A 26,930-nucleotide genomic window follows, 5' to 3' on the forward strand; every position below is an offset into this window, starting at 1 on the left:
CCGGGACTAGTTCAAACAATCGTCAACCTAGGCAGTAAGGCCTGGCATCATCAAAAGTCATGAGAACCATGAGGGGTGCTTCTCTTTGCAAATATTCAACTGTAGAATCTATTTCAGCACCTGATAGCTAGAAAAGGGAGCCGTCGAGGCATCGACCTATCAAAGTAGATGGTGGTTCCGTACTTGACCGCTTCCGGCTTGCAGAAGACCCCTTGTACACCTGGGCAACTTTGGTTCATTGCCTAGTTTAAAATCATACTTTCTCGCATAGCCTGTTGCTTATTCTCTATTAAAAACAGAAGATGTTCCTCTTTTGGTTTAATTACTTTGATACAATAGGGATAGAAACCAACCAGTTTTGACTAATGAAATAAAATAATTCGTTGTAGTATGTTTATGTTCACGGGAATGACGCTTAGTCTTCGTTCTCACCATCGTGCAGGCAAGCAACTCTTCTTATACCATTCTCAGCTTCGTTCTGTTCTCAGGTAGGTATCCTTTTGACATTTCCTTTTCTATTCCTCCTTTTTTGTTTCGTTTCTTAATGACTAATCTTGTAACTGAAAACGGAAACATAGGTGCTTCTCCTCTCGTCAAAGCAAGACCCATAGTGACGGTGCCGATGAACAGAAGCGGGGATGGGATGATAAAGCAAAATCATCTAACAAAACCAAGAGAGCAAAATCCATGGCTCGTGTCATCAACTCCACGCCATGGTCAAGTGAGCTTGAGTCCTCTCTTTCTTCTCTATCTCCGTCACTTTCTAAAACCACTGTTTTGCAAACTCTCCGCCTCATTAAAGCTCCATCTAAAGCTCTCCAATTCTTCGACTGGGTTCAAAAAATGGGCTTCCATCACAATGCTCAATCCTTTTTCTTGATACTTGAAATATTGGGTAAAGAAAGGAATCTCAATGCAGCTCGTAATTTATTGCTTTCAATTGAGAAAAGGTCTAATGGGTCTGTTAAACTTGAGGACCAGTTCTTTAACAGCTTGATTAGGAGCTATGGTAAAGCTGGGCTGTTCCAAGAGTCTATTAAGGTCTTTGAAACTATGAAAGGCATTGGTGTGTCTCCTTCGGTTGTTTCATTCAATAATCTTTTGATGATTTTGCTTAAAAGGGGACGTACTAATATGGCAAAGAGTGTGTTCGATGAAATGCTTAGTACGTATGGAGTTTCTCCGGATGTTTATACCTTTAACATTTTAATTAGGGGGTTTTGTATGAATTCAATGGTTGATGAGGGGTTTCGGTTTTTCAAGGAAATGGAACGATTTAAATGTGATCCTGATGTTGTTACTTATAATATAATTGTTGATGGATTGTGTAGGGCGGGAAAGGTTGGCATTGCACGCAATGTGGTGAGAGGTATGAGCAAGAAAAGCTTGGATTTGAATCCTAATGTTGTTACTTATACTACTTTGGTTAGAGGGTATTGTATGAAGCAAGAGATTGATGAAGCTTTGGTTGTTTTCAAAGAGATGATTAGTCGACGGTTGAGACCGAATAGGATTACTTACAATACTTTAATTAAAGGGCTCTCTGAGGTCCATGAATACGAAAAGATAAAAGAAATTTTGGAGGGAATGGGGGAAGATGGAAGATTTGTTCCAGATACTTGCACTTTAAACACGTTAATAAATGCACACTGCAATGCTGAAAACATGGATGAAGCATTGAATGTGTTCAAAAGGATGTCTGAATTGAATGTGCTACCAGATTCAGCAACTTATAGTGTTATCATCAGGAGTTTGTGTCAAAAAGGGGATTTTGAAAAGGCAGAGGAGTTCTTTGATGAGCTAGCAGAGAAGGAGATATTGTTAAGTGATGTGGGTTGTACACCTCTTGTTGCAGCATATAATCCCATGTTTGAGTATTTATGTGGAAATGGAAAAACTAAGAAAGCTGAGATAGTGTTTAGGCAGCTAATGAAGAGGGGAAGACAAGACCCTCCTGCTTACAAGACTTTGATCTTAGGGCACTGCAGGGAAGGTACGTTTAAAGATGGTTATGAGCTCTTGGTCTTGATGTTGAGAAGAGATTTTGAACCTGGTTTTGAGATCTATGACTCACTGATTAGTGGTCTCTTGCAGAAGGGTGAACCTCTTCTTGCTCACCTGACCCTAGAGAAGATGCTGAAGAGTTCGCATCTCCCTCAAACATCTTCTGTTCATTCTATACTTGCAGAACTTTTGAAAAAGAGTTGTGCTCAAGAGGCAGCCAGTTTGGTAACTCTAATGCTGGACACAAGAATTAGACAAAATGTCAATCTGTCAACACAGACTGCAAAATTGCTCTTTGCAAGATGGTTGCAAGATAAAGCATTTCAAATTATTGGATTACTTTATGATAATGGCTATGTGGTTGAGATGGAAGAACTAGTTGGTTTCCTTTGTCAGAGTGGAAAACTTTTAGAGGCATGCAAGATGTTGCAATTTAGTTTGGAAAAGCACAAGAGTGTTGATATTGAAATGTGCAGCATGGTTATAGAAGGTCTTTGTAACAGCAAGAGACTTTCAGAAGCATTTGGTTTGTACTATGAACTGGTGGAGAGAGGAAAACATCAACAGTTGAGATGCCTTGAGAATTTGAAAATTGCCTTAGAAGCAGGAGGAAGGTTAGATGAAGCTGAGTTCGTATCAAAGAGGATGCCCAAACCAGCAGCACTGTAATGATGCTTCTCTAAAACTCATCACTAGGATAGAGAAATTTCAGCAGCAATAACTCCTAAGTAAGTCCATTTACTCTTTCCAAAAATGGCAGACCAGGTAATCTAGAACGAGCATCTAAACTACAGGATTTTTATACTGAAGTATTAGCATTGGAAACAGGCAGGAGTCTTCAGATAGTTTCACTTCTCAGTTCTTCAAGACTCTAATGTGAGTCAACTGTCAAAAATGCCTCATTAGGTTGGACATCAAGCATCTTACTGCTAAGATGACATTTCTTTGATTTAGATCGATTGATATCATTAATCCCTGCTTGAGTGTAGATATAATTTGTCTTTTACATGGTTTATTTCTCATATCTTGCAGGTATAATTCAGAATTTTCATAGCTAAATGTCTCAATACATAGATTGAACATTGTACTTGGAAAATATTATATTCGTCACAAGCTTCATCCATAGTAGGTAATCAAGGTGGATCAGATTGCACGAAGTCAGGCATATGGTTGAAGTCTTCTATAAATCCACTGATTATCATTTGGCTGTCTTCTTCTGCGGCATTCCAGACTCACTCAAAAGAAGGATAGGCATTCTCCCGAGGGCTAAAAATCATGGCCACTAGATGGGTTCTAATTTGTATGTAAAGGAGATAACAAAATAGAGAGAGAGAGAGAGAGAGAGAGAGAGAGAGAGAGAGACATACATTGGCCTATAATTTGTTAAGATTTTTCTGGCATTTTTTGTTTTTTCTTTTGTTGATCAGAAGAGAGTGAAGAAAGGTTCTCCCCCAAATTGAATTATAATTCTTTATCTTTCTTACGCATGCCAAAATGGAAGGTATGTTGTAAACAACAATTAGGTCATACTAAAGGAAAAGAAATGGAAAAGAATGCTACATCCAGAGCCTTCACACTTCTAACAACAGTTGCCCAAAATATCACCAAACCCTAATAAAGTAACTAATTTTCTCTTTCCATGATAGGCTTTCTTGAAACCAAACTCTCTCCAAGAACAAGCTAACCTCTCCTTTATATTCTCTGCTCATGGAAACGCCTACATTAAAGTTTTTGTCAAGAACCTAGTCAGTGTCTTCTTTGTAGGCCTCCTAAAGATGTCAAAAACTGACAGTAATGGTGCTCCGGGGCATCGGCTTAGGCGTGCTTCCACATCAGGGAAGGCAACAGTGCTTGCAATGGGCAAGGCGTTTCCAAGTCAACTCATCCCTCAAGAATGCTTGGTGGAAGGCTACATTCGTGATACAAAATGTGAAGATGCCTCCATCAAAGCGAAACTGGAACGTTTATGTAAGCAAATTTCTATCTCTGCCTTCCATCAAATGGCTAAATTTGGCAGACAGACATGGTGTTCCCACTTATAATATATTTGGCTCATCATGCATGTCTCGTTTGTTGTCTTTGGTAGGTAAAACAACAACTGTAAAGACTAGGTACACGGTCATGTGCAAGGAGATTTTGGACAAATACCCAGAACTGGCAACCGAGGGCTCATCAACAATCAAACAAAGGCTTGAAATAGCAAACCCTGCAGTTGTTGAGATGGCACTGGAAGCAAGCCTAGCTTGCATAAAGGAATGGGGAAGGCCTGCTACTGATATCACCCATATCATCTATGTTTCTTCCAGTGAGATACGCTTACCTGGTGGTGATCTTTACCTTGCTAGCCAACTTGGCCTAAAGAATGATGTTAACCGGGTGATGCTCTATTTTCTTGGTTGCTATGGTGGTGTCACTGGCCTTCGGGTAGCCAAGGACATAGCTGAAAACAATCCAGGAAGTCGTATTCTGTTAACTACCTCTGAAACCACCATCCTTGGTTTTCGACCTCCAAACAAAGCCCGCCCTTATGACCTTGTTGGTGCAGCACTTTTTGGTGATGGAGCAGCAGCAGTTATCATTGGAACCGATCCAATAACCAACTCGGAATCTCCTTTCATGGAACTCAACTATGCAGTCCAACAGTTCCTGCCCGGAACACAGAATGTCATCGATGGGCGCCTCTCTGAAGAGGGCATAAACTTCAAACTCGGAAGAGACCTCCCTCAGAAGATTGAAGACAACATCGAGGAATTCTGCAGGAAACTCGTGTCAAAGGCTAACCTGACAGAATTCAACGACTTGTTTTGGGCTGTGCATCCTGGAGGACCAGCAATACTGAACCGCTTGGAGAACACTCTCAAACTGAACAATGGGAAACTGGAATGCAGCAGGAGAGCATTGATGGACTACGGGAATGTTAGCAGCAACACCATTTTCTATGTCATGGAATACATGAGGGAGGAGTTAAAGGCAGAGGGAGGCGAAGAATGGGGCCTTGCGTTAGCATTTGGTCCTGGAATCACATTTGAAGGCATTCTTCTTCGCAGCCTGTAATCAACATTCATGTTGCAGAGTTGCACGTACTTGGATTTCTAGTCATTTATGTCAAACTTGCTAGCTATATATTCATATTCTGCTCAGTTTAAATCAGTAACTAAGAAACATAAAAATCTTCAATTACTCTCTCAAGTCTCAATCCATGGTATATTCCTATTAATACTGGTATTCTCCAATTTTTATTGTTTGGTTTATCTTTAATAATTGATTAATTTTTGTTATTTTCTTTCACTTTGTTAAGTTAAATATGGAAAAAACTTATTTTTATACTCTAATTACACTATAAGATCTTTATCAAATTACATAGAAAAAGCAACTACTCCCTTTGTTCTTTTTCCTCTTTGACTTTCACAGAAATTACAAAAACTTTGATTTTAATATATTTTATATTAAAATTTAAAATTTTTTATAATATATATGTTTAATGTTTTTTAACATGAAAAAAAATAAAAAATCATTAATTATCTGAAAAAGACTTAATTTTAAGACAATTAAAAAAATGAAAAAAAAGATAGAAAGTCGAAGAATTTTGTTTTATTATTATTATTTATATAAAACAAAAATATTGGACTTATGGCCCATTAATGAGATTCTCTAGCTGGGGGGTAAAAGCAAATCAAGGCCCAACCGAATAAAAATTTTCCCTTTCCGTTCGATTTACGGCCCAATATCAGTAAAAGTGTTTCAAACGACGTCGTACAGCTTCCCACTCTTCTTTGCCGTTAAGAATCTGCTATACTTGTTGAAAATGATCGAATCTACGATACTGAAGAGGTGGGAAAATTACTAGCAATCCAGTACCTGCGAAGATTGAACGGATTATTGATTGCTCGAGGAGGCTTCGGGTAAGTGCTTGATGAATTTGCATCGAATAAATAATTTTTCTTATTTTTAATTATTTGATTATTATTTCCTTTCCTCTTTTATCTTTCTTATACATTTTGCTTAAATTTTTTCTTTTCAAGTAAGTTGAAACACGTTGTCCATCGAATCTTTCAATGCGAACGATCTAGGGTTTAAGAATTAGTAATACAGAAATGAAAGAATCGAATAATGATTTGTGGAAGGTTTAATAACTGCATAGTTTTCTAGTCTTAGGCTTTTGGAAGTGAATTATTCTATCATGGGAATGCTCTGCCCGAAACTTAGATTAATAAGGCTTGGATTGCTCTTCTTCAAGGCATTTTTTTATCTCTAACTTAACTATATTTCCTTCGTGAGTGGTTTTTTATTAGGAATCTAACTTTTTTTTCGTTTGTACCTTATTGGTTATTTAGAGGTTGATCTCAATGAGGGAAGCTGAAAGGTGCAGAAATGACGAATCAAGCACACCATTGGTGGTAAGGACAATGTTTATTCAATGTGCACACGGATTTTTGAAATTGTTTTTTATTCATATCTGAATGAGGTTTCCTATTTTCAATAGATAGATCATGTAAGAGTAAAACGGATGTTGGAATTTCCTTTTTAGGATTTCCTGGGTTGTGAATCGTTTTGCAAAATGTTTAGGCTGCTTTGGGCACTAGTGTAAGATTATAACGTACTAGAATTCTGCTTTCACTCCTATAGATCTTCTTCCTTCTAGTATGGTTTCAGGTGGTGTTTTTTCTGTGCATCTTGTCTCAATTGGAACTGATGTTGTTGCTAACATATAGTTTGATGCAAGCTTTCTCTTCAGCCTTTTATCTTTGATATAAGATCATCTTTTGCAAGAACATTTAGTTTCTGTAACTTCATAACTTGGTGTTATGGCTCTGTTTTTCTGGGTACATTGTTGTTATAGTTTTTTTGGTAAATCACATTAACACCTTTTCCATCCTTACTTTACCTTGAAGTAAAAGTAACAGCAACCCTGTTGTCAGGCACAAAATGATGGTCTGGGATTTGATGGGATTATTCCTCAATTATTTACCTCTTTACCAGCTCTAAATGAAGCTGCTTCTTATCTTGCACAAACAACTACTTACTTAACTGGTTGTTTTTCTGATTATTCTGGTAAGTTCTCTCTGTCTGTCTTGTGTTTCTCCCATTTTTTTCATCAATATTATCTACAGAAGTTTCATTTTATTTTTTCATTTTGATTCCTTTTTTATTTTCTGGAACTTAATCATTAGCCTTCGAAGAGTTACTTATCTCATTTTTGTGTGGAACTTGCTGATAAATCAAACTTGAAGTAGCGTTCTTCATTTCTTTTTGGTCCTATTTCTTCTTCTCATTGAGTTAATCAATGAATTGTGGATGTTTTCATTGCAATGCTTCTGGCAATGTTGCAGTGGAACCTGCTGCTAGAGATTCGACAGATTCCGTTGTACATGCACAAGAATTAGTGACATTTTCTTCTGGACGGCCTGAGGAGTCTGTGATTAGTGATCATCCATCTGCAACTGGAAGCAGCTCAACATCGTTTGAATCCTCTAGTTCTGCAACTACCGCCCCTGCTAACCATGTTGGAGTAGCAAGGGCCTCTGGTGGAGATCTATCTGAAAATACTGATGCAATTGTACAATCAAATCAGACTGGGCAAAATGGGATTTCGATTTTTCAAGGGTACTGATTCCTTATGCTTAATTATGGATGTTTTAGTAAGAAAATTTGCGAAAATGGATTGTGGTTTTAAGATATCATCCCATACTTTATAATATTATAAAATCGTAGTAGTTACTTATGATGCTTAAAAAAGGTCAAATATTTCAATTTACAAGGTTCCTCAGTCTGTCAGTTTTAACAATTCTTTTCTCCACTGCAATTTTCTGTGTGTGTAAGTGGGGAAGGGGGGGGGGGGGGGTTGGCGGACATAATTGATTTAAAAGATACAGGATGGTGCATATGGAACATACTTCTCCTTAATTTAAAATTTTTGGAGCATTTTGGATAATCATCTTCCCCCTTTTTTTCTTTTTCCAGTGGCCATCCTAGCTGTGTTGCTTATTAGCCAGTGCAGAAGCAATTTTTGTTATGGGTATCGTAGGAGTAATAAATCGTTCCAATCTTTCTAATAAAAAAAATTTCAGGCTTATTGAAAGAGCACGGAGGACTGTTCGTGGATCTGCAGACGATATAGGATGGCTAAAGTGTGATCCAGAGATGCCTTCAGTTGAAGATGGAACTGAGAGGTTTACGGAAATTCTTGACAATATTAGGTAAAATGGGCTGCTTTGTATCTTCATATGGCTATTGTTTCCTAGCATGGTTATGCACTTCTTGATACAATTGGCTCTCCTTTTGTCAGGCATGGTCTGCACAAACTGCCAAGCTCGATGGTTTATTTATTGGTTCCAGGTACCTTAGTGATTTTTCCTCCTGATACATTGCAAGAGAAGAAAAAATGTAGAAATTGTAAGGGGGGCAGGGGCAAGAGAATAATGTTGAATCTGATTTACTCAAGTAGAGATAAGAACATAGATACTATTTTTTACAGTATTTTTTTAGGAAAATACCTTGGATGACTAAAGGTTTTGTGTAAACAGGTTAAAACACCAAAAAATTGTTTCTTACAAAATATAGGGGGAACAGGTATCCTTTCGTAAAATAGGGTTACCAAACCCATACTTAATCGTGTTTGACTTCCCCACCAAGTATATGAGTGCCTACCAAATGGTCTATCTCATATCAGCTATGAAGCATATTATATACCTTTCAGAAGTGAAATCAAGAATGCCAGTTCATCGATAGTTGCCTGCACTTCATATTAGACATAGCAAGTGATTATGATTCTGCCTGGGAAGTTGACTGACTAATTTCAGTTATCGAAACTTTTACTTGGAACTAAGGATATCCTAAAATGGAACCATAGCTGAAGTTGACTCCTGAGTTGAAATTCAAAATTTAACCGTGAACTTAATTTTTTTGAATGGTGAAGTTTGATGTCATTGGTTGGTGTGACGCAAATGGTAGATATGGTGAGGGATGTTTGAGTTATGTTGTTTTAATATCTCCTTTTTTCAAGTCCAGATTCAATATTTCTATGTTACTTAATTTCTCAGTTCTTGTCATTTTCATATTTGGCAGGTCTTTTCAGCAACCATGGACCTCTTTATTTTGTCAGTACAAAAACAAGTTTCTCAAAGATGGGTCTGACTTGTCATATTGCCAAGATTCACAGTGAGGTATCTGTAATTAGTCTTCACTTGCACTTTTTTGTTCTTTTCTTGTCTTTACTGAACATTGGACAATCACTAATCAGGCTTCAGTTGAGAAAAATGCCAGAGAGATCAAAGATTACATTGAGGAAATTTATTGGGGTTCCAAGAAACGTGTTTTGCTTCTTGGACATAGCAAAGGGGGAGTAGATGCAGCGGCTGCTTTATCTATATATTGGTCTGACTTGAAAGATAAGGTTGCTGGGTTGGCATTGGCTCAGAGTCCATATGGTGGAAGCCCTATAGCGTCAGATATCTTGAGACAAGGACAGCTTGGTGATTATGTTAATCTACGTAAACTTATGGAGATTCTAATTTGTAAAGTGATTAAGGTACGCATATGGGAATGGTCTATTACACATTTTCTTTGCTCGAGTGTCTATAAATAATTGAAGGCATGATCATATGCAATGATGTTAGTTGCAATTTCTGAGTTTCCATGGGAGGAATTCAGCTCCTGCTTTGGAATTCTAGTGATTGTTACCTCTTTCCTAGAAGAGGGGTTTGTATCAGAGACAAGTCTCCTTTCTAGTGTAGTTTGCATTATCTTTTAATAATTTGTAGCCCTTCACATTTTATTTTTCTGACAATCTTCACATGAAACACTTCGATGTAAAGGGGGACATGCAAGCTTTGGAAGACTTGACTTATGAGAGGAGGAAGGAATTTTTGAAGAAACACCATTTACCGAGGGAGCTTCCTGTTGTTTCCTTCCACACTGAAGCTGGCATCAGTCCTGCTGTTCTCGCAACATTATCTCATGTTGCTCATGCGGAGCTACCATTGATGGCTCCCCTCTCTGCTGGCCAGCCTGCAAGGCTGCCTGTGGTCATGCCCCTTGGTGCTGCAATGGCTGCATGTGCCCAGTTGCTTCAGGTGAGGTACGGTGAGAAGAGTGATGGACTTGTGACGCGCTGTGATGCTGAAGTCCCTGGATCTGTCGTGGTGCGGCCAAAACGCAAATTAGATCATGCCTGGATGGTTTATTCATCATTGAAGGATGATCCATCTGAAGCAGATGCAGCCCAAGTGTGTGAGGCTCTTTTGACATTGCTTGTGGAAGTTGGGCAGAGAAAAAGACATGAACTCTCAATGAAAGATGAATGACCATCAGGCGGCCCATCTCGTTGCCACAATTGGTTAGTTATCGTTCTTTAAATTCTTTTACCATATGACTTCAGCAACGTAGGTTGAAGTCTGACACTCGTGTATATAGCTGAAAGTTAGGCAGGCTCAGTGTTCCCAATTTGTAAAAACAGAAAAAAGGTATGACAATGATCCAAGATTAGAAGGAATTGTTTAATATAGCTGAACTTTCCCAAGACTTAACTCATTGAGTTCTTTAAAGATTGATTATTAATTATGCTTAATTGCTGCTCTTGTTGTTTGTTGTTTATCGTTTCTCTTGGCAATTTATGATTTTGGAAGCAGGTGTTTGTGCTTTCTCCTTCATTATGATATAATTTTGTTAATGTGGACAGACGTTAGGTTGTGTAGTCTTAATTTAGAGAATAATTTAGAAAATAATATCGACACGTCAATTGAATAATTGATTTTTTTATTGATTTTTATTGAAATTAAAATTAATTCGATTAATGGAATTCGATCGATCTCGGTCGAGATTTAATCAAATAATTGAAATCAATCTAATTAATTGAATTTAATCGGTCGAGATCGAATCGATATGATCGATCATTTTGGTTTAAACCAATTATAACCCTCTTTAAAGGGCCTTCATTGAATTGATTTTCCAAAAGTTAAGCTAGGTTTAATAAATGGGCGCTGTTCGAAAACCATGCGAGTTTCAAGCCACTCTGACCAAAACCGCCACATTCCGTGACCGCCAATAAGGTTACAAAGCTCCGATGAAAACCCTAAAGTCAAACCAAGCACTCACTGTCCTTTCGCGCTTTCACCCAATCAGATTCCACCCGTCAGCCTCCTAGGTACCATCCCCTGTGGTGCAATCATTAATCAGCCACTCTCAGATTTTTGTTTACGAGATTCCTCCCCAACAGGTGTAGGCATCGAAACTAGAAAAATTATAAAGGAAAAAAAACTCGGTTTTGCTCAATTCCCAAAAGTACCCTTCTAACATTCACGAAATTTCAAGCTCCTTCATTCAATACCCTCCAGTTTACCCAAGTGCTTGTTCATTTTTTGGTTATATATTTTTCTCTTTCCTACTCGAGCTATCCTCCGCTACGTTTTCAGAAAGAGAAAAAGTAAAGGGCGAAAGAAGCAGCACCAGGTCTTATTAGAAAGTGATTTTTTTCCTCTTGTTTCCGATTAGAGTTTCGAGAAAGTCGGGGTTTTCAGTGTAGGAAAAGAAAAGAAAAACCTGATCGTTTAGGGCTTTCAAATTTGAGGAATTAGGGTTTTCGAGAGGATTTCATTGCCTAGGGTTTTGTTACAGGACCTTTATTAGTTTTAGATACAGTCAGGTTAAGATTTTGGTTTCTTTGAAGTGGATTTTACTTGGCCTTGATGTGAATAAAGGTTGGGTTGGGTTGGTTTTTAGGGTTTGTGAGTGTGGGGGTGGGTTCAATGGGGAGCACTGGTGAGGCTGACCGAAAACGGCGTCACTTTAGCTCCATATCGCCCACTGCTGTTGCCGCCAAAAAGCAACCGTTCTTGCCGATTTCTGAGGAGAAAAGGGTATGTTTTTTTTTTTTCCTCTTTTTGTTAATTTTTACTGATTAGAAGTAATCAGTGGAATATTTATACTTGTCCTGTTACTTAGTATTTTCTTAACTTTCAATCTGAAAAAGAAATCAAAATTACTTAATTTCTGACTTGGGTTTTCCTAATGTAACAAATTCGGCATTGCTATTTTAGCATCTTGTATATACTTTAAAATCTTTTATGGGATCAAATGATGCATGTCAATATATGGTGTTGTTCTAATGCTTGGAACTTTATATATTGATAGCAGAAATATGATTTTTTTTTTGTTTTCACTTTTGAGGGTTTTTCTATTATTTTAGGTGATAAAGGATTTGATGCAGCTTAAATTGCTGCAAATGCCACTTAACTCCGTTTGCAGATTTCATTTACCTCACAGTAGTAACTAGATCGTTTTTACCAATCTCCTCATTGTAGTTGTTTGCTTTCAGTTGAACATTACTAGTCCTTGGGTCTTCTAGTCTGCTCAGACTTGAATATGGGAGATTATTATTTTCTTTGGAGAAGAATTTTGCTTGGGTTTAGGTAGGTTATTTGGTCTTAGAGATTTGGAAGTTGGACTTCAATTATTTTTTGGGTGAAATGTCTTCCTTTAGAATCGAAAAACTCAAGTCCTAATTTCTGCATCAGCTTTGTTTATGCTAGGGCACATTACTGCTTGTCGGTGAGAATTATATGTTATGTAAATAGGTTTTTCTTCTAATTATTATATATCTATGCTTGTTATTTCCTGCTTTTGAACATGATGTTGTTGAACTTTTTTTGTTGTTTTGTTTTTTTGGGTTGTTGAATGCTGGATTATATAGTTTTTGGGAAATAATTTATCTGTTTGTGACCAGTAGGCTGCCAAGTTGAAAATTTTGCTTTTTATAACTCATACTTTTGAACCTTCTCCTCATGCCTCCTTTTTTGTTGGTGTGATGCAGCTTGATGCTACAGTTCTGCAATATCAGAATCAAAAGCTTATACAGAAGTTAGAGGCACAGAAGTTTGAGCGTTCTGCTCTTGAGAACAAGCTCTCTCAACTGAAGGAGAAGCAAAAGCCATATGATTCTACATTGAAAGTGGTGAATAAATCTTGGGAAGCAGTAAGACCTTCAGACCAAACCAGTAGACAATTTTTATGCATTTTCTGCTTATTGAAAAAGATGATAATCGTTTGTATATCTTTTAGGTTTTTGTTTTATTTAGTAAATTGCTTGATGGGAAATTGACATTATCCTTTAATAATAGCTGCTTACTGACTTGGAATCATGTTCTGCCCACACAAGAGAGTCTAGCAGACAAGATGTTGGATGTGCACCCAGTATGGAGGGTGAGAATCTTGTGCTATGTCTTTGATTTCTATTGTTATTTGTTGTAGCCGCTTGTAATGAACTGTTAACGAAATTCCAAGGACTATGCTTTCTTTCTTGTTATAATTTTGAGTTAAATTTGGCAATTCTAATTTATAGGGTTTATATATATATATTCTTCTGTTGTCGATCTTTGGTTTTTTATTTTTGCAACTATACTTGCTGAGAAGACTTTTGCATTGCTCTGTAGATGGGGCTTCATCTCCTACTGAGGATGCTTTCCTTAGCCGACTTATGGAGACAGGTGCGACTGAAAGTTCCTCTTCCAATAATTGCCCTGAGCAGATGGAAGAAGATAGAGAACAGATTGCCTCTGAAAAGACTAGGAACATTTTACACAATATAGTAATTGCGATTAATAACCTATGGCATCTGAAGGATGGATTATATGCTGCAGTTCTGAAAGAGCATCCGAAAGATGGTATGTTTATAGTGGAAAGTATATATTGTAATATATAGTATTTTTGCTCCATTTTTTAATAATTATTTTCTGGAGTTGTCACTCAGTTAACTGTGTGCATGTCTCTTTATGCTAGGTTCATGCAAGCAGAAGGCATCTAGTGAACTAGAATCAGAGGTTAAGAATTTGAGATTAGCAATAGGTGATATTCATTTGAAACACAGATCTTTGGCGAGAGAATTGCAGAGCCATAGAGATATTGATGCAAAGAATAAGGTTGAGCTTAAACGTATAAAAGGTAACTTTATATATGTGGTTAGAATTGGTCTGGTTATTAAGCAGTTGTGACTTCATTGGTTGTCTGGATGAGACATCATTGTTTGGCAACTAAGCAGATGTAGCATGCATAGATATGTTTGTAACACATTTAAGATACATGGATCTTGCATATATGTGGTGACATGGACAAAAATCTGTATGCATGCCTACAAATGTAATAATGTAAATTTATGCAATCCACACAATTCTTGCACCTTAGACAAACTGCTATCTCCCTCTAATGCTTTGGGTGGCTGATCAATGTGAGCTAACGATCTCATTATGGTTTATATGCCAGTTAATTATCAAGGTATGAAATGTTGTTGAAGTATCTGTAAGTTTGACTGTCATATTTTGCTTTGTCTTTTGAAGGTGAATTGGAGAGTGCACTTGCAGAACTGCAGGAAAGTAATTGTAAACTGGCAACTCTTAGAGTGGAAAAAGATGCAACTAAAGGGGTATTTTTTCCTGTGTTAAATCTTGGCAGTAAGCATGTTACTGGTGATAAAGCCAAAGATAAGCAGAGAGCTCTGCAAGAAATGGAGTCCACCCTCAAAGAGATGTTGGTAATTCCCTGCTTTCCTTTGGTTTATCTTGTGAAATTGCTGAAACTGAAAGTTAATCAGAATGATTAATTTGAGTTGCACAGGAACAAGCTTCTTCTCGACTAACAGAACTAAAAGGTCTTCATGAAGAAAGAATAAAATTATTACAGCATTCATTAAATTTGCAGGTTTGTTTTATTATTATTATTGTTTTTTTCTTCTGTATGTAGTTTCAGTTCTTATTCTCACTATTACTTCTGAAATGCAGTTCTTTTTATTCAGTCATATAATTTGAATGGGAATTTCTGATTGACAGAACACATTGAAGAGTGTAAAGTGTATTTCTTCTTCCCAACTGTACCTTTTGGTGAGAGATCAACTAGAAAAGTCAAAGTCGGAAGTTTTCCAATATCAAGACTTATTAGAGAAACTACAGGTTGTTACTGGTCGGTACTTTCATTTATGCCTTTTGTCTGTCATTTTTATTGAGATATTCCAATTCCAATGCTTACTATAACTTCCCTCTTAAAACTTTTAGGTTGAGAAAGATAACCTGGCTTGGAGAGAAAAGGAGTTGAGTATAAAAAATGATATAGCTGATGTTTTTCGGAGATCATTTGCAGTTGCTGATTCTAGAGCTTCTCATCTGGGGGCAGAGATACAGCGACAAATTGAAGAAAGAAAGAGAATTGAAGCTAAGCTGGAAGAGGCATCTAGAGAACCGGGTAGGAAGATATATGCTGTTTGCTCTGATTATGAATCATCTACTGTTTTCATCTTATAGCTATTCTTTTGTTGACAATTTACTTGAATTCATTTACATTTCAGGAAGAAAGGAAATAATTGCAGAGTTTAAAAGCTTGCTGTCTTCATTTCCTGAGGAAATGAGTTCAATGCAGAGTCAATTAGGTAAGTACAAAGAGGCTGCTGTGGATATTCATTCTCTCCGGGCTGATGTGCAATCTCTCTCCAGTGTTCTTGATAGGAAGGTTAGTATTTCTATAACTTGTGTGGTTATTCCAGGTTTTGCTTTAAGGGCTTAAAGATCTTTTTTTTTTTTTGCTGTATAGAATTATAAAGAATTTTGAAATGATTATTTGTGAACAGGTGAGAGAGTGTGAGAATTTATCTGTCAAATCTGCTGACCAAGTTGCTGAGATCCATAAGTTGCAAGCCATGGTATGATTGGTTAATAATACTCTATTATTTTGATTGAATCTGTATTCATAATATACCATACACTGAGTTCTGGAAGCCTGTGAACTGGCCTATAATGATATTACATTTTCTATTCAGAATTCTGTTTTGTAAGTTGAGATGTTTCCACTATAATTTTCATTTTTGCTCATTATGTTTTATAAATATTAGCAGTATGAAAGAAAAGAGTAAAAAAAGGGTTTGAAGAGTTAGCTTATTGGATCTCTAAACTTCAGGTCTTTATTTTGCATTCTGTTGTTTGATTATCTACAATTTGCGGGATCTGTGCTTGTACAGTTGGCCTGGTAGCCATTGGTGTTTGAATTTTAAGGAGTTGATATAGTGCCTTGATAAATGTATTGGTCAAATTTTTTCTAACCAAGTGAGAAAAATGTGTATGTTGATAAATTGATGCTTGTTCAAATTAAAGGAAAAGAGCCTATTTTTACAAATAAAATCTACTCTCATCAGCCTTCATGCTTATTTTTTCTCAGCAGGAAAATCTATTTGTTTATATTTTGATTTTTTTTACAGGTCCAGGATTTGAAAGACAGTGATGTGGAGTTGAAGCTGATATTGGAGATGTATAGACGTGAATTTACTGATTCAAGGTCAGGTTATCTATACAAGATGTTTTCTTTTATTATCTTCGGCAGTGAATTCACATCTAATTTAACACATTGAAGTTGATTTTATTTTCCATAGATAATTGATGTGATCAATTGTAAAAGGATTATTGCACATTGTGATCATTAGACCATATACATAGAGGAAGAGGCTGGTTCCAACTCATTTAGAAGTTTTCCCTTCCATGACACAATCAGTTATTTGATTTCAGTTAGTGTTAGCCAGCATTCAATTCCTTTCAAAGGAAGAGCATTTTGAAAGGTCTCAACAGGATGTTCTGAAAATGAAAACTTTACCAATTTAGCTATCATTCTATTGAAGAGGTATTTTGATCTACCATAGTAAGGGGATAATCTAGTTCACTCTTCACAAGTTTTTAGTCAAAGGATGTGATATACTGCCCTGCAAACCTTTGACTCTTTTTCTACTTATCGATCTAGTCATGAACTGGGGTGAAGTTGTATCCTCTTTATCCTGAGCTTTATAGCAACTACTCTATACCATTTTTTGATCTTGGGGACGCTTGCCTTGGTATAAGATCTTATTGATCTGTTCACGACTTAAGCGCCCTTAAGAGCAGAGTTTTCAATCCCTGGCACATATACCTGTGTCTTCGGGAAGCAAATGTTGTCTAACTGTCGTAGGTGCGGACCCTTAGATGGTGAGGACAGCTATCTTCCTGAACTAGAAGAATAGGATAGTTAGAGCTAATAAGGAAGGGCTGGTTCAATTTTGATGTCCTTCTTTGCAAATAAGATAGTTGTAGATCTTTCTCAAAAAAATTTTCCCCTTTAGAGCTTGGTGTTAGAATAAGTGTCTGTTTCTTCTGTACTGTAACTCTGTGTTTTACTGTAACTTTTTGTCATCTAAGGTGTAAGAGATTGTTGACAAATCTTATGTTATCTGGTTATGATATGCTACTTCCAGTTATGTCATGTTATGAGTTGAAATGCTGATCTGGCAACCCTTAATATGGTTCTATCTGATGTTTTGTTCCAGATTCTTAGTTTTTTTCTCTGTGATTGCAGAGATGTTTTGGAAGCGAGAGATTCAGAATACAAGGCATGGGCTCATGTTCAAAGTTTGAAATCCTCTCTTGATGAGCAAAATTTGGAATTACGTGTTAAGACGGCTAATGAAGCTGAAGCAAGATCCCAACAAAGGTTGGCTGCTGCAGAAGCTGAAATTGCTGACTTGCGACAGAAACTGGAAGCTTCTAAGAGGTTAAACTTGGTTTGTCCTTTCTAGTTATACGATACAACTGGACCTGACAATGCCACTATTTAAACATCGCCAGTTTAAATTTCATAATTTAATATCCCTTTTCTTTTAGTTTGGAAAGAGGATGTTGCGTAGACCTTTCCAGCAAACCTGCAATTGTCACTTCTGCATTAGGCCAAATTTTTATTTAATGTGCCTAGACGGCTTCATTATACAGTATTCTGCTGAAATTCTTATTAGCAAAGAAATAAATGAACTGCAGATGTTAGACCTGGTCTTGCTGTAGTTTCTTCCTTTATTTATCAAACCGTGGGTTTATGAGAAGCGTGTGGAAAACATTAAATATATTGTTATTTCAGGGATACGGCTAGGCTTTCTGATGCTTTGAAATCAAAAAATGAAGAAAATGAGGCTTACTTATCCGAAATAGAGGTTAGTTTATGGTCATTTAGTCTTGGTTCTGCCTTTTGTACTATGATGATGTTTTATTGAGGCTGTTAGTTTGGTTTTTCCTCAGTCAATTGGACAGGCATACGATGACATGCAAACACAAAATCAGCAGCTATTGCAGCAAATTACAGAGAGAGATGACTATAACATCAAGGTAATCAATTGCTTTGGTTTATGTTAGTCAGACTCCTTTTGAAAAGTTTGTGTACCAGTGTCATTTTACAGTATTTTTTTTGCTGCTTACTGCTGTAAAGTGATGGCCCTTGATAATTTATAACTATGTCTTTATGCTTATTAGGCTTGGTTGATTTTGTTTAACTCTTTGTACTTTTATTAAAACCTCATAGGGTCTACTTATCACCAGCTACCTGCCATGTGTTTAGAAGTGAACAGTTCTTTGTATGATCATATAACTAGCATAACAAATTGGAAAAGATGTTTGACCATGGAATAGAAACTTATACTTTCAAACCAACCATGGAAAACTAACAATTAAAAGGGAGGCATTTCCCTTGAGTTAGACATAGGGAGATGCAACATGGGAAGTTGGGTTCTGTGCTTAGTCTCTATTTGGTTGCTAATTATTCGTGTGAGAATGCATAGATATTCTCCTTGCTAAGATATCTGTTTTGATTGGACTTGTGATAATGTGCATGTTCTTATTCATTTATTTAAAATATTTTTGAGATCTCATGTAGTTAGGGCGCTGATTGCGATTTCTGAATAGCCCAACTCTCCAAATATATTCAGGGCAGAGGGTGTAATTGTTCTAAATGTTACTGACATTTACAAAGGAATGGTGATCCTGGACTTTTAATTTTATTATGAAGACAGAAGAATGTGCTTATTTTGAAACTTGAAGAGCACTTAATATCTATGGTTTCTTTATAATCTATTCCTTTAAAGAACTTCGGACTTCTAGGTTCATCGTGCTGTTGCTCTACTCTTGCATTCTTGTAGAGGATTTCTACTCGTAGAGCATCCGTGGTCTACTGTAGAGATACTCATATTTTTGCTTTTAGAACTTGATCTTGTTGCTTCAATGGTCCTGTTTCAGCTTGTTTTGGAAGGTGTGAAGGCTAAACAACTGCAAGATGCTCTACTCTTGGAGAAACATACCATGGAGAAGGAGATTCAGCAAGCCAGTGCATCCCTTGATTTCTATGAAATGAAAGCAGCAAGAATTGAGGATCAGGCATGCATGACTTATTTTGTGCTATGAAATAATCCCCCTGTAAATAATATGGTTTTTGAGTCTTGAGTGATTCCTTTTGCAGCTGAGGTTCTTCTCTGACCAGGCTCAGAAACTTGCAGAAGAAAGATTTCAAAACTCAGTTTCATTGGAAAATACACAAAAGCGATTGTCAGAAGTGAGAATATCTTCTCATCAGGCAAGGGAGTCACTGGAGGACTCACAATCTAGGATTGAGAAAAGTCGAGTGGCTTTGACGGAGTTGCAGATAGAAATAGAGAGGGAAAGGTAATAGAATTATCAGTATTTCTTATGATTTTGTTTGTTCTAAGTGCATAGGGTGAATTCATGTCAGTCTCTCTTCATCTATTAGGTTCAACAAGAAAAGACTTGAGGAGGAATTGGGAGTGGTGAAAAGGAAAGTGTTACGTCTTCGAGCTGAGACAGAAGGATCATCAATTGTAGAAAGGCTTCAACAAGAACTTAGAGAGTACAAGGAAATACTGAAGTGCAGTATCTGTCTTGACAGACCGAAGGAGGTATATGTGAAATTCTGATTTAGTATTTCAAGTGGCAATTATTCTACTGGTTCCTTTAGCTTGAGCTTTAATTCTATTTTGCACTGACAATTCGATAGGGTGCTTCTGTGCCATTTTGATTGCATCACGAATGGATTTTGATTTTGTACCTGTTATATGGGTTCTTAGAAGAATTAAGACACTCTTAACATTGTTTGTTTTACTACAGCTTGTTCAGTTCTATTTCAGACAATGTTGTTACTTTGACCTTTCGTATCCATCTATTCTCTTAATTTTTGCTTAGACATTGCTTGTCCCTTCTTCAGGTAGTCATTACGAGATGCTACCACCTTTTCTGCAACCCTTGTGTACAAAAAATTACTGAGAGTCGTCACCGCAAGTGTCCAGTGTGTGCAGCAAGCTTTGGTGCTAATGATGTTAAACCTGTTTATATCTGATGTTGGAGCTCCCATCAGAACTGCTCGTCCATGAGATTCAGCCAGCATCTCGCGTGCATGCAACAACTCCGGACATACGAGCACACTCACAGGTTCCCATGTATTGTTATAGTAGTGAGTTGTTAGAAAAGAATCTAGACAGGAATTAGAGGGTTCCTGTCCATTGGGTCAGTGCAAATCCTCCCAGATTTGCTTGTTTGGTTCCAAGTTGTTGATTTGACTTAATTTTATTGTATCTATGATGTTTGCCTCTTCATTTAACTGCTTGGAACCACTGGAATCTTTCGATTTGTTATTTGCAGATTAGTCAGAATTGATCAAATTCTATATCCAGAGCCATGGACATTGCTTGATCGTATAATGATATAAAATTTATGATGCTATGCCTCAAAAAAGAGAAAAAAACAAGATCACTGGAGCACTGCTTTGAAAGTTGGCATTGGGACTATCCAAGGTTTTTCTTTTTCCTCATCAAATCATTTGGAGCATTACTCCAATGTTCAGCTGCACAGATTCTAATACCATGCTCTTAAGTATTATTATTTCTTTCTTGTCAAAATCTCTCGATTTTTTTATGGTAGGATATGACAGCAACCTGGTGAAACAAAATGATTTTTTATTTTCTTTGTTCTTATATTCATTTTGGACAAAGAGAACCTCTGTACTTGCGTCATAATCCTTTTTCTTTGAAATTATATGGGTTTTGGCTTTGCTTGGCAATGACTCAAATTATCTGATTGGATGATGCGATGGTGTATGGACTAACCATGTAGGGGCCTGTTTGATGTTATATAAGATTATGTCGTGGAGTAAAATACGTTATGGTCCGGAACATTACCAATTTCAGTGTGCCAGTTTGCTCTGTCGTGCAAAAAATCTGAGACTTGCTCTTCTAGGTAATATTGCAAGCATGAGTATCTGCACACACCTAAATGGTTCAAACTCGAACGTTTTAAGTATTTGTTTATCTGGCATTAAACATTTAGTAGTACTTCGTACTTACTAATTCACAATTCCAAATTAAATTTTGCCACATCCAATCAACTTACTTTACCAAATAATATGTGGCACCGACAACATTCCAACCAACAATATTGAAAAAGTTCCAGAATACAATCTTATAACACAAGTGGTATTTACAAGTGTGCTGCCCGAGTCCCAGAGTAGGTTGTGACTTACGAACATAGGAAGCAACAGTACCATAATTGTGAGGCGGTAGGTTGGAAACATTACAAGCAGTAGCTTCATCATACGGGTATACCAGATTATGAGGCAGCTTTCCAAATTGTCAATCTATAGCTGGAATTCAGACAAGTACCATAACAGAGAACGTAAATAGTAGAAGCATAAAGATACTATTTTGGGTTATGATAAGTAATAGAGAGTTTCAAGAATTTGACCATGTAGAACTAAGTGTGCGTGGTCATGGATTATACTTCCTTTCTTGAATAATACACTTATAGAGCAGGTTTCATGTGGTTCATAGACCCAAACCGAAAGGAAATGAAGGTGTTGCAAACCATCAGAACTCAACACAGACTGCAAATGATAATATTGACTAGATAATAGGATCTAAAACCAAGAAAACCTTCTGCTAGTGATAGTTACCTTTAATTAATTGCTGGAGCTGCCAAGATCAAAGTCCATGGTGTAGTCATACTCAATCGTTGGAATTACAGAGGCTACAAATTTCAAGAATAAGAAAAGATACCTGCAATAATTAAGTAGGAAACAGAATTTTGTGAGCAAAAGGGTCACACCATGGTAAAAAAACTATAATGAGCAAATGGTTCACCATAACAATTAAATTAGTTGCAATCATGTACTCAAAAGTACATGCATACTGCATGTTTTATGAAGGTAAGAAAACAATGACGCCATGATAAAGGACAATTGCACCAAATAGTTACCATACTTGAACACATGTTTCCTCAATAACTAAAAGGGTCAATTCACAGCTATTTAGTAGTAAAATGGGGGAGCAAAAGTTTTACTTATCAACTTCAGGTTCTACTCCACGTGACATCAGCACATCAATGATCTTTTTCATCACTGCCCCATGTCTGCATGGATGTACAGATGCATGCTTCCCAGGTAAATGGGGATGGTCCTCAATAGTAACCTGCATTGAGGTAATCAGCATAGAAACATCATGCAACAGGTTAGTTGCCACATATATTAAGTAAAGCACCTCATATGTTGCAGTGCTCAACTTGTGGAATTTTGACAACACTCAGTTCAAAACCATGAAATGGTTCATTTAGGAGCAATTGCAGATAAAAATATCACATTGGGAAACTGAAATCCATATTCCTGCCCATTAAAAATGAATAAAATAGAAAAATATGAATTGGTAAGTACTGCATACCGTTTTATGTGCATGGTCCTGACTAACATCCTCCAGCACTAGCTCTGGTTGTAAAAGCATCCTCGACTATGACCAAATGCAGATGATGATAGTGATTCAAAGCCAAATTGGTTAGTTCCATTTTTTGCATAAATATAGGATAAAAACCAGTACAAGAAAATGCCCCAAGTCTCCAACACCTACCTCATCATACCCAGTAAGCCACACACGAGGAGTTTGATAGTATTTGTCATACCTGCAAATAAGATAATGTTAGGCAAGTTTGAGCCATCATAAGATGTAGGCTTGAATCAACTTAAGAAATGCTCAAGTGAACATGTTCTAGAATGAAAACAGGTAATCACATTCGCAGGGACCACAATTGTCTTACGTGATGCTGACATCATAAGTTCGGGTCCTTAAAATATTGTCATCATCAGGCTCTTGAGCAACAAGGTACGTTGACTGTAGAGTGGCCTGCATTGATCAGACACATCAAATCACTACAATAACATTTCAATCATAAAGGTGTTCAGTAGAAACTAGAATCCATACGCATCAGGAGAGGTTTGCTAAGCAATGAAACAAAAATGATCCTAAATTTGAGCACTTTATCACAATATTTCCTTTCTTCTCCTTTTTGTCCCCCTAAATTTAACCTAGATGATGTTGTCTTAAGGTAGTACAGGAAGTGAGCTGATAAGCATTCACTCTTATAGAAGGCCAATATACACCAATTGGCTACAAAATAAAAATATTAATAATAATAATAATTATGCAATGAGAACCAGCTAGTATTTGAATTTCTAATATCAAATAAGATTCTTAAACTTACAGCATCAGTCTCAATAACATTGTCAGCTTCTTCAAAATCAGCCATATCAGGTATATCTTCTTCATCTTCACCGCCAAAATAAGAAGGTATTGATCTTACAGTCTCATTCTGCCTGATTTCTAAAGTCTCCATTGAGGGCAAGTTTTCCTCCACATCGCTTCTATCTGTCAAAAAGAGAAAGTTTGATAGTGTCCGAATTTTCAACTTAAATTCAAAATCAATACTATCTCAGCAGGAATAGGATACCTTTAGGTTTCCCATGAGTTGCCAACCAACCATCATTGTCTTCATTATCAAGAAGAACCTCTCCTCCAGCAGCTTCATATTCTTCTTCCACTGATGCGGCCCTCCTTAGACAAGGCACTGACCACAAAATCACCAAATAATCTTACTACTAATCAAGATATGCAATTCAAGGAAAAATAAATGACACAACAAGAAACGAAATTCTAGTAATATGGTAGTGAGTTAACCATTTCTAGTAATCAAGTATTGCTTTTCAGGCGGTAAATAGGACTTCCTCTTGCTTGGCTCCCCTGATTCCCTACATTTAATAAGAATCCACTTACTTAATTATTATACTTCGAATTAAGCAGCCAAAGTCAAAATTTTTACAATAAATTAACACATAAATATCAGTATAAAATATAAAAATTAAAATTAATTCATATAATTATTGAACTATCAAAACAAAGTTACAATATTTTTTTTAAATCAAAGCATGGAAAAGACAATACCAAGACCAGGTAGGGCATTTGGAGACGAGATTATCACCGGCGAGGATGAACTCGGAGACGCTTAAAACTCCTTTCTCTTTAAAAGCAGAGACGGTTCGGGGCCCTGTGATTCTCTCCACTGTTCCTTTGAATGCTTCGTGAATCCTCTGAGAAAGCACCATCTTTTCTCGAATTTTTGTTTCGAATTCAATTTAAAAAATCGGATCAGAGAAGAGAAAACCCTAAGCGATTCAATCGCAGGCGAAGATTGAAACCCTAGAGATCCGTACGGACGAGGTAGACAGAGAAGAAAAAAGGATTCTTGAATGCATTGCCTTGTGTTGTGCGGCTGAGGTGGAAGAAAGGATACAGTGTGGCGTACGACTTGTTCCTAATCCTTGAGCCCGCTGCGATTGCCACACGTTGGAGTCCACGCACAGACGGCTCTGATTTGATTGACTGGTCGCAAGGGTAGGCTAGGGGCTCTCGATCACTTTGTCACAACCCCCAAATTTTATAGTATTAATAATTAGAACCAAAATAATATAAGATTAATTTAATTCATAATTTAATTTTAACTAATTAATGGTATCGTAAATATAACTCTAACTAAATATTATTTATAATCTAATTGGATAATATGATATTTTATAATAACTCTAATGAAATATTTTATATAGCTATTTTAACATAAATTATTAGTACTATTAATTTAAACATAAAATTAATAAATTAATAAATTATTGTTGCTCATATAAACATCAAATAGAATTGTTTCTCTATTTATTATGAAGAGTTGCATTCATGAATCATGACGGAATTATATGATCATATCTAGATTTTGATCAATATCACGATAAGTATGGTTATTGGGAAATAGTAGGAAATTGTTTTCATATGATTTTCATGTAACCAATTATCTAATTACGAAAAAAATTATGTGAGAATCCATCACTTAATTATAAATATACACTCCATCCATATATATATAGTATTATGATTTACCTTATCTACATAATTTGTAATTATGATCGGATATTAGTATATAATTATAGGTAATATGTCCTCCACACGTATAACCAGATCATGGTATATCTATGTATTGCAGCCTTGTTTTAAATTTTTATTTCATGGATTAATTCATGGGGCATGGAACTCAAAAAGCTTAAAGATAGATAGTTAAAAAAAGAAAAGAAAATGAAGGGAAGTAGTTAAACACAAAATGGTGGTATATAGTTTTGATACGTGCTAGCTGAAACCCAAGGCTCTCTTCTCCAAAGGCACTGGCTTTGTCGGTGCATGGTCCTTTTGTTGCCTTTCTTCTTTTTAATGCTCCAAATTTTTCTTGTGTGTGTATGAAGAGCAGTACAGAGAGGTCGGGTTAGTACATGGTGCATTGCCCGTACAGAGAACAACGGTATTAATTATCGCCATGTTCTCTTGTAAGAAAGAAACAGAAATATAATTATAGTTAGTACATTTGTTTGACAATGACATTTAACTTTCGGTCCAAAGGCCACTGAATTAATACACCATACAATTTCCTGTTCAAGTCCCAATCCATAGCTGCATGGTACATATGACAGTAACTTTGGATGTGGCAGGCTAACTAATTAAGATCACGATGAATGGGAGATTCCCAAGGCTACACCCCAGAAATTTTCAGTTGCTGAGAATCAATTTCGGCTGGTTTTCATGGTACTGATCGACATCTCCTTACCAATGATCATAGTCGCTTGTCATGTTGGGCTTCTCCTCTCTACTGTCTTTCCGGCCAAGGTTTTGTGAGAGCCATGCTTGAAAGTTGAATCAGCCTTTGCCTCACACGGAATCTGTTGGGAGTTTGCATTAATTGGACATGAGAAAGCCTCAATAAATGTTTTGGAGAAAATTTGCTCAACGATTTTCTAATAATGTCGATGAGTTGGTGGGTGTTTAAAAGCCTGACGAAAATTGTTGTACCAGTCTCCATTCCTCATCCGAGAGAAATCCTGGAGAAAGTCAAAATATTTGAGTACGTGTCTCCCAAAAGGAAGCAATAGAATTTTCTTGTAGACCCAATCATCCACCAACTGTTTGCATCCAAACGGTCCGACTCGGCAGAATCATGCCTCTCCGGACCCCTAGAAACCCCCATCGAAATTGTGATTTGAGTTGACACAATTGGTTGATTTATAGGACTATCAGGTCTATATTTGGCTTTACTTTCTGATACTACTTGTTTTAAGCAGAATTAGCACGTTTCGTTTACTCTCATCTCACCAAGACAAAATGCTTCTACCATATGCATTACACTAAGAAAAACACATTGGATTCTTGTAAGTCTCTTTTTTGCTTTCTACAAAAGAACAAACAAAATGAAAAGAGGATACCCGGTGGCCTCGTAAAAGGGTAGCCCCTTGTCATATCTTTCTGCATGCAGCATGAGATGAACAGCCTTCATGACAAAAAAAATGTTATGTTTGTTTCTTTTCACTTTGGATGCAAAGAAAGAAACTGAGTTTCTGGCCCATCCATGTCAATCTTGTTATTCCACTCTGTCATTTCAGTTCATGCACATGCTTTCTCTTTTCTCTCTTAAACGTTAAACAGACGGACACAAACACGTGTTGCATCTGTTACTTTGGACCAGCAAATGTATACTAGTAGCTTACGAGTCTCCATGGTGTGTGAATGCCTCATGAGTAGGAAAGATTAGTTCTGTTCCATCTATTTACTAAGAGTAGTGCTATATATCACTTTTCACTCAAAAAATTGCCCAAGAAATACAAATAAAAAAGTAGGAAAAAAAAAAGAAAATTTGTTTATTTCTTTTTAAAAGACGTATTTCATGTATATTAGTTGACAATTTGTTACGTAAATTTCG

The 26,930-nt window shown here is 36.7% G+C and overlaps 4 protein-coding genes across 4 annotated transcripts; 3 read left to right on the forward strand and 1 right to left on the reverse strand.

The window, feature by feature from the left end:
• Window positions 96-5,199, forward strand: LOC18614406 (pentatricopeptide repeat-containing protein At1g02060, chloroplastic). The gene is made up of 6 exons (XM_018118459.1): window positions 96-488; window positions 579-2,669; window positions 2,765-2,769; window positions 3,432-3,505; window positions 3,651-3,972; window positions 4,091-5,199. The coding sequence occupies exons 1-6, from the start codon at window positions 391-393 to the stop codon at window positions 5,056-5,058; spliced, it is 3,558 nt and encodes a 1,185-aa protein (XP_017973948.1). The 5' UTR covers window positions 96-390; the 3' UTR covers window positions 5,059-5,199.
• On the forward strand, window positions 5,802-10,570 carry LOC18614408. The gene is made up of 9 exons (XM_007052165.2): window positions 5,802-5,906; window positions 6,339-6,401; window positions 6,924-7,056; window positions 7,335-7,608; window positions 8,073-8,201; window positions 8,291-8,340; window positions 9,070-9,167; window positions 9,245-9,532; window positions 9,819-10,570. Exons 2-9 carry the CDS (start codon window positions 6,351-6,353, stop codon window positions 10,305-10,307), a joined length of 1,512 nt encoding a protein of 503 aa, XP_007052227.2. The 5' UTR covers window positions 5,802-5,906; window positions 6,339-6,350; the 3' UTR covers window positions 10,308-10,570.
• On the forward strand, window positions 11,343-20,598 carry LOC18614409 (E3 ubiquitin-protein ligase BRE1-like 1). Its single transcript, XM_007052166.2, has 19 exons — window positions 11,343-11,858; window positions 12,812-12,973; window positions 13,119-13,200; window positions 13,431-13,661; window positions 13,777-13,938; window positions 14,331-14,524; window positions 14,608-14,691; window positions 14,820-14,939; window positions 15,042-15,228; window positions 15,332-15,492; window positions 15,611-15,682; window positions 16,235-16,311; window positions 17,356-17,550; window positions 17,908-17,980; window positions 18,066-18,152; window positions 19,056-19,193; window positions 19,276-19,478; window positions 19,564-19,729; window positions 20,035-20,598. Exons 1-19 carry the CDS (start codon window positions 11,748-11,750, stop codon window positions 20,164-20,166), a joined length of 2,637 nt encoding a protein of 878 aa, XP_007052228.2. The 5' UTR covers window positions 11,343-11,747; the 3' UTR covers window positions 20,167-20,598.
• On the reverse strand, window positions 21,100-24,421 carry LOC18614410 (autophagy-related protein 3). Its single transcript, XM_007052167.2, has 10 exons — window positions 24,086-24,421; window positions 23,822-23,892; window positions 23,595-23,711; window positions 23,349-23,512; window positions 22,905-22,990; window positions 22,718-22,769; window positions 22,535-22,600; window positions 22,161-22,288; window positions 21,775-21,877; window positions 21,100-21,465 (listed from the first exon to the last, which is right to left on the reverse strand). The coding sequence occupies exons 1-9, from the start codon at window positions 24,244-24,246 to the stop codon at window positions 21,781-21,783; spliced, it is 942 nt and encodes a 313-aa protein (XP_007052229.1). The 5' UTR covers window positions 24,247-24,421; the 3' UTR covers window positions 21,100-21,465; window positions 21,775-21,780.

The sequence above is a fragment of the Theobroma cacao genome, chromosome 1, assembly GCF_000208745.1.
Source record: "Theobroma cacao cultivar B97-61/B2 chromosome 1, Criollo_cocoa_genome_V2, whole genome shotgun sequence".
In the NCBI taxonomy this organism is placed as follows: Eukaryota; Viridiplantae; Streptophyta; class Magnoliopsida; order Malvales; family Malvaceae; genus Theobroma; species Theobroma cacao.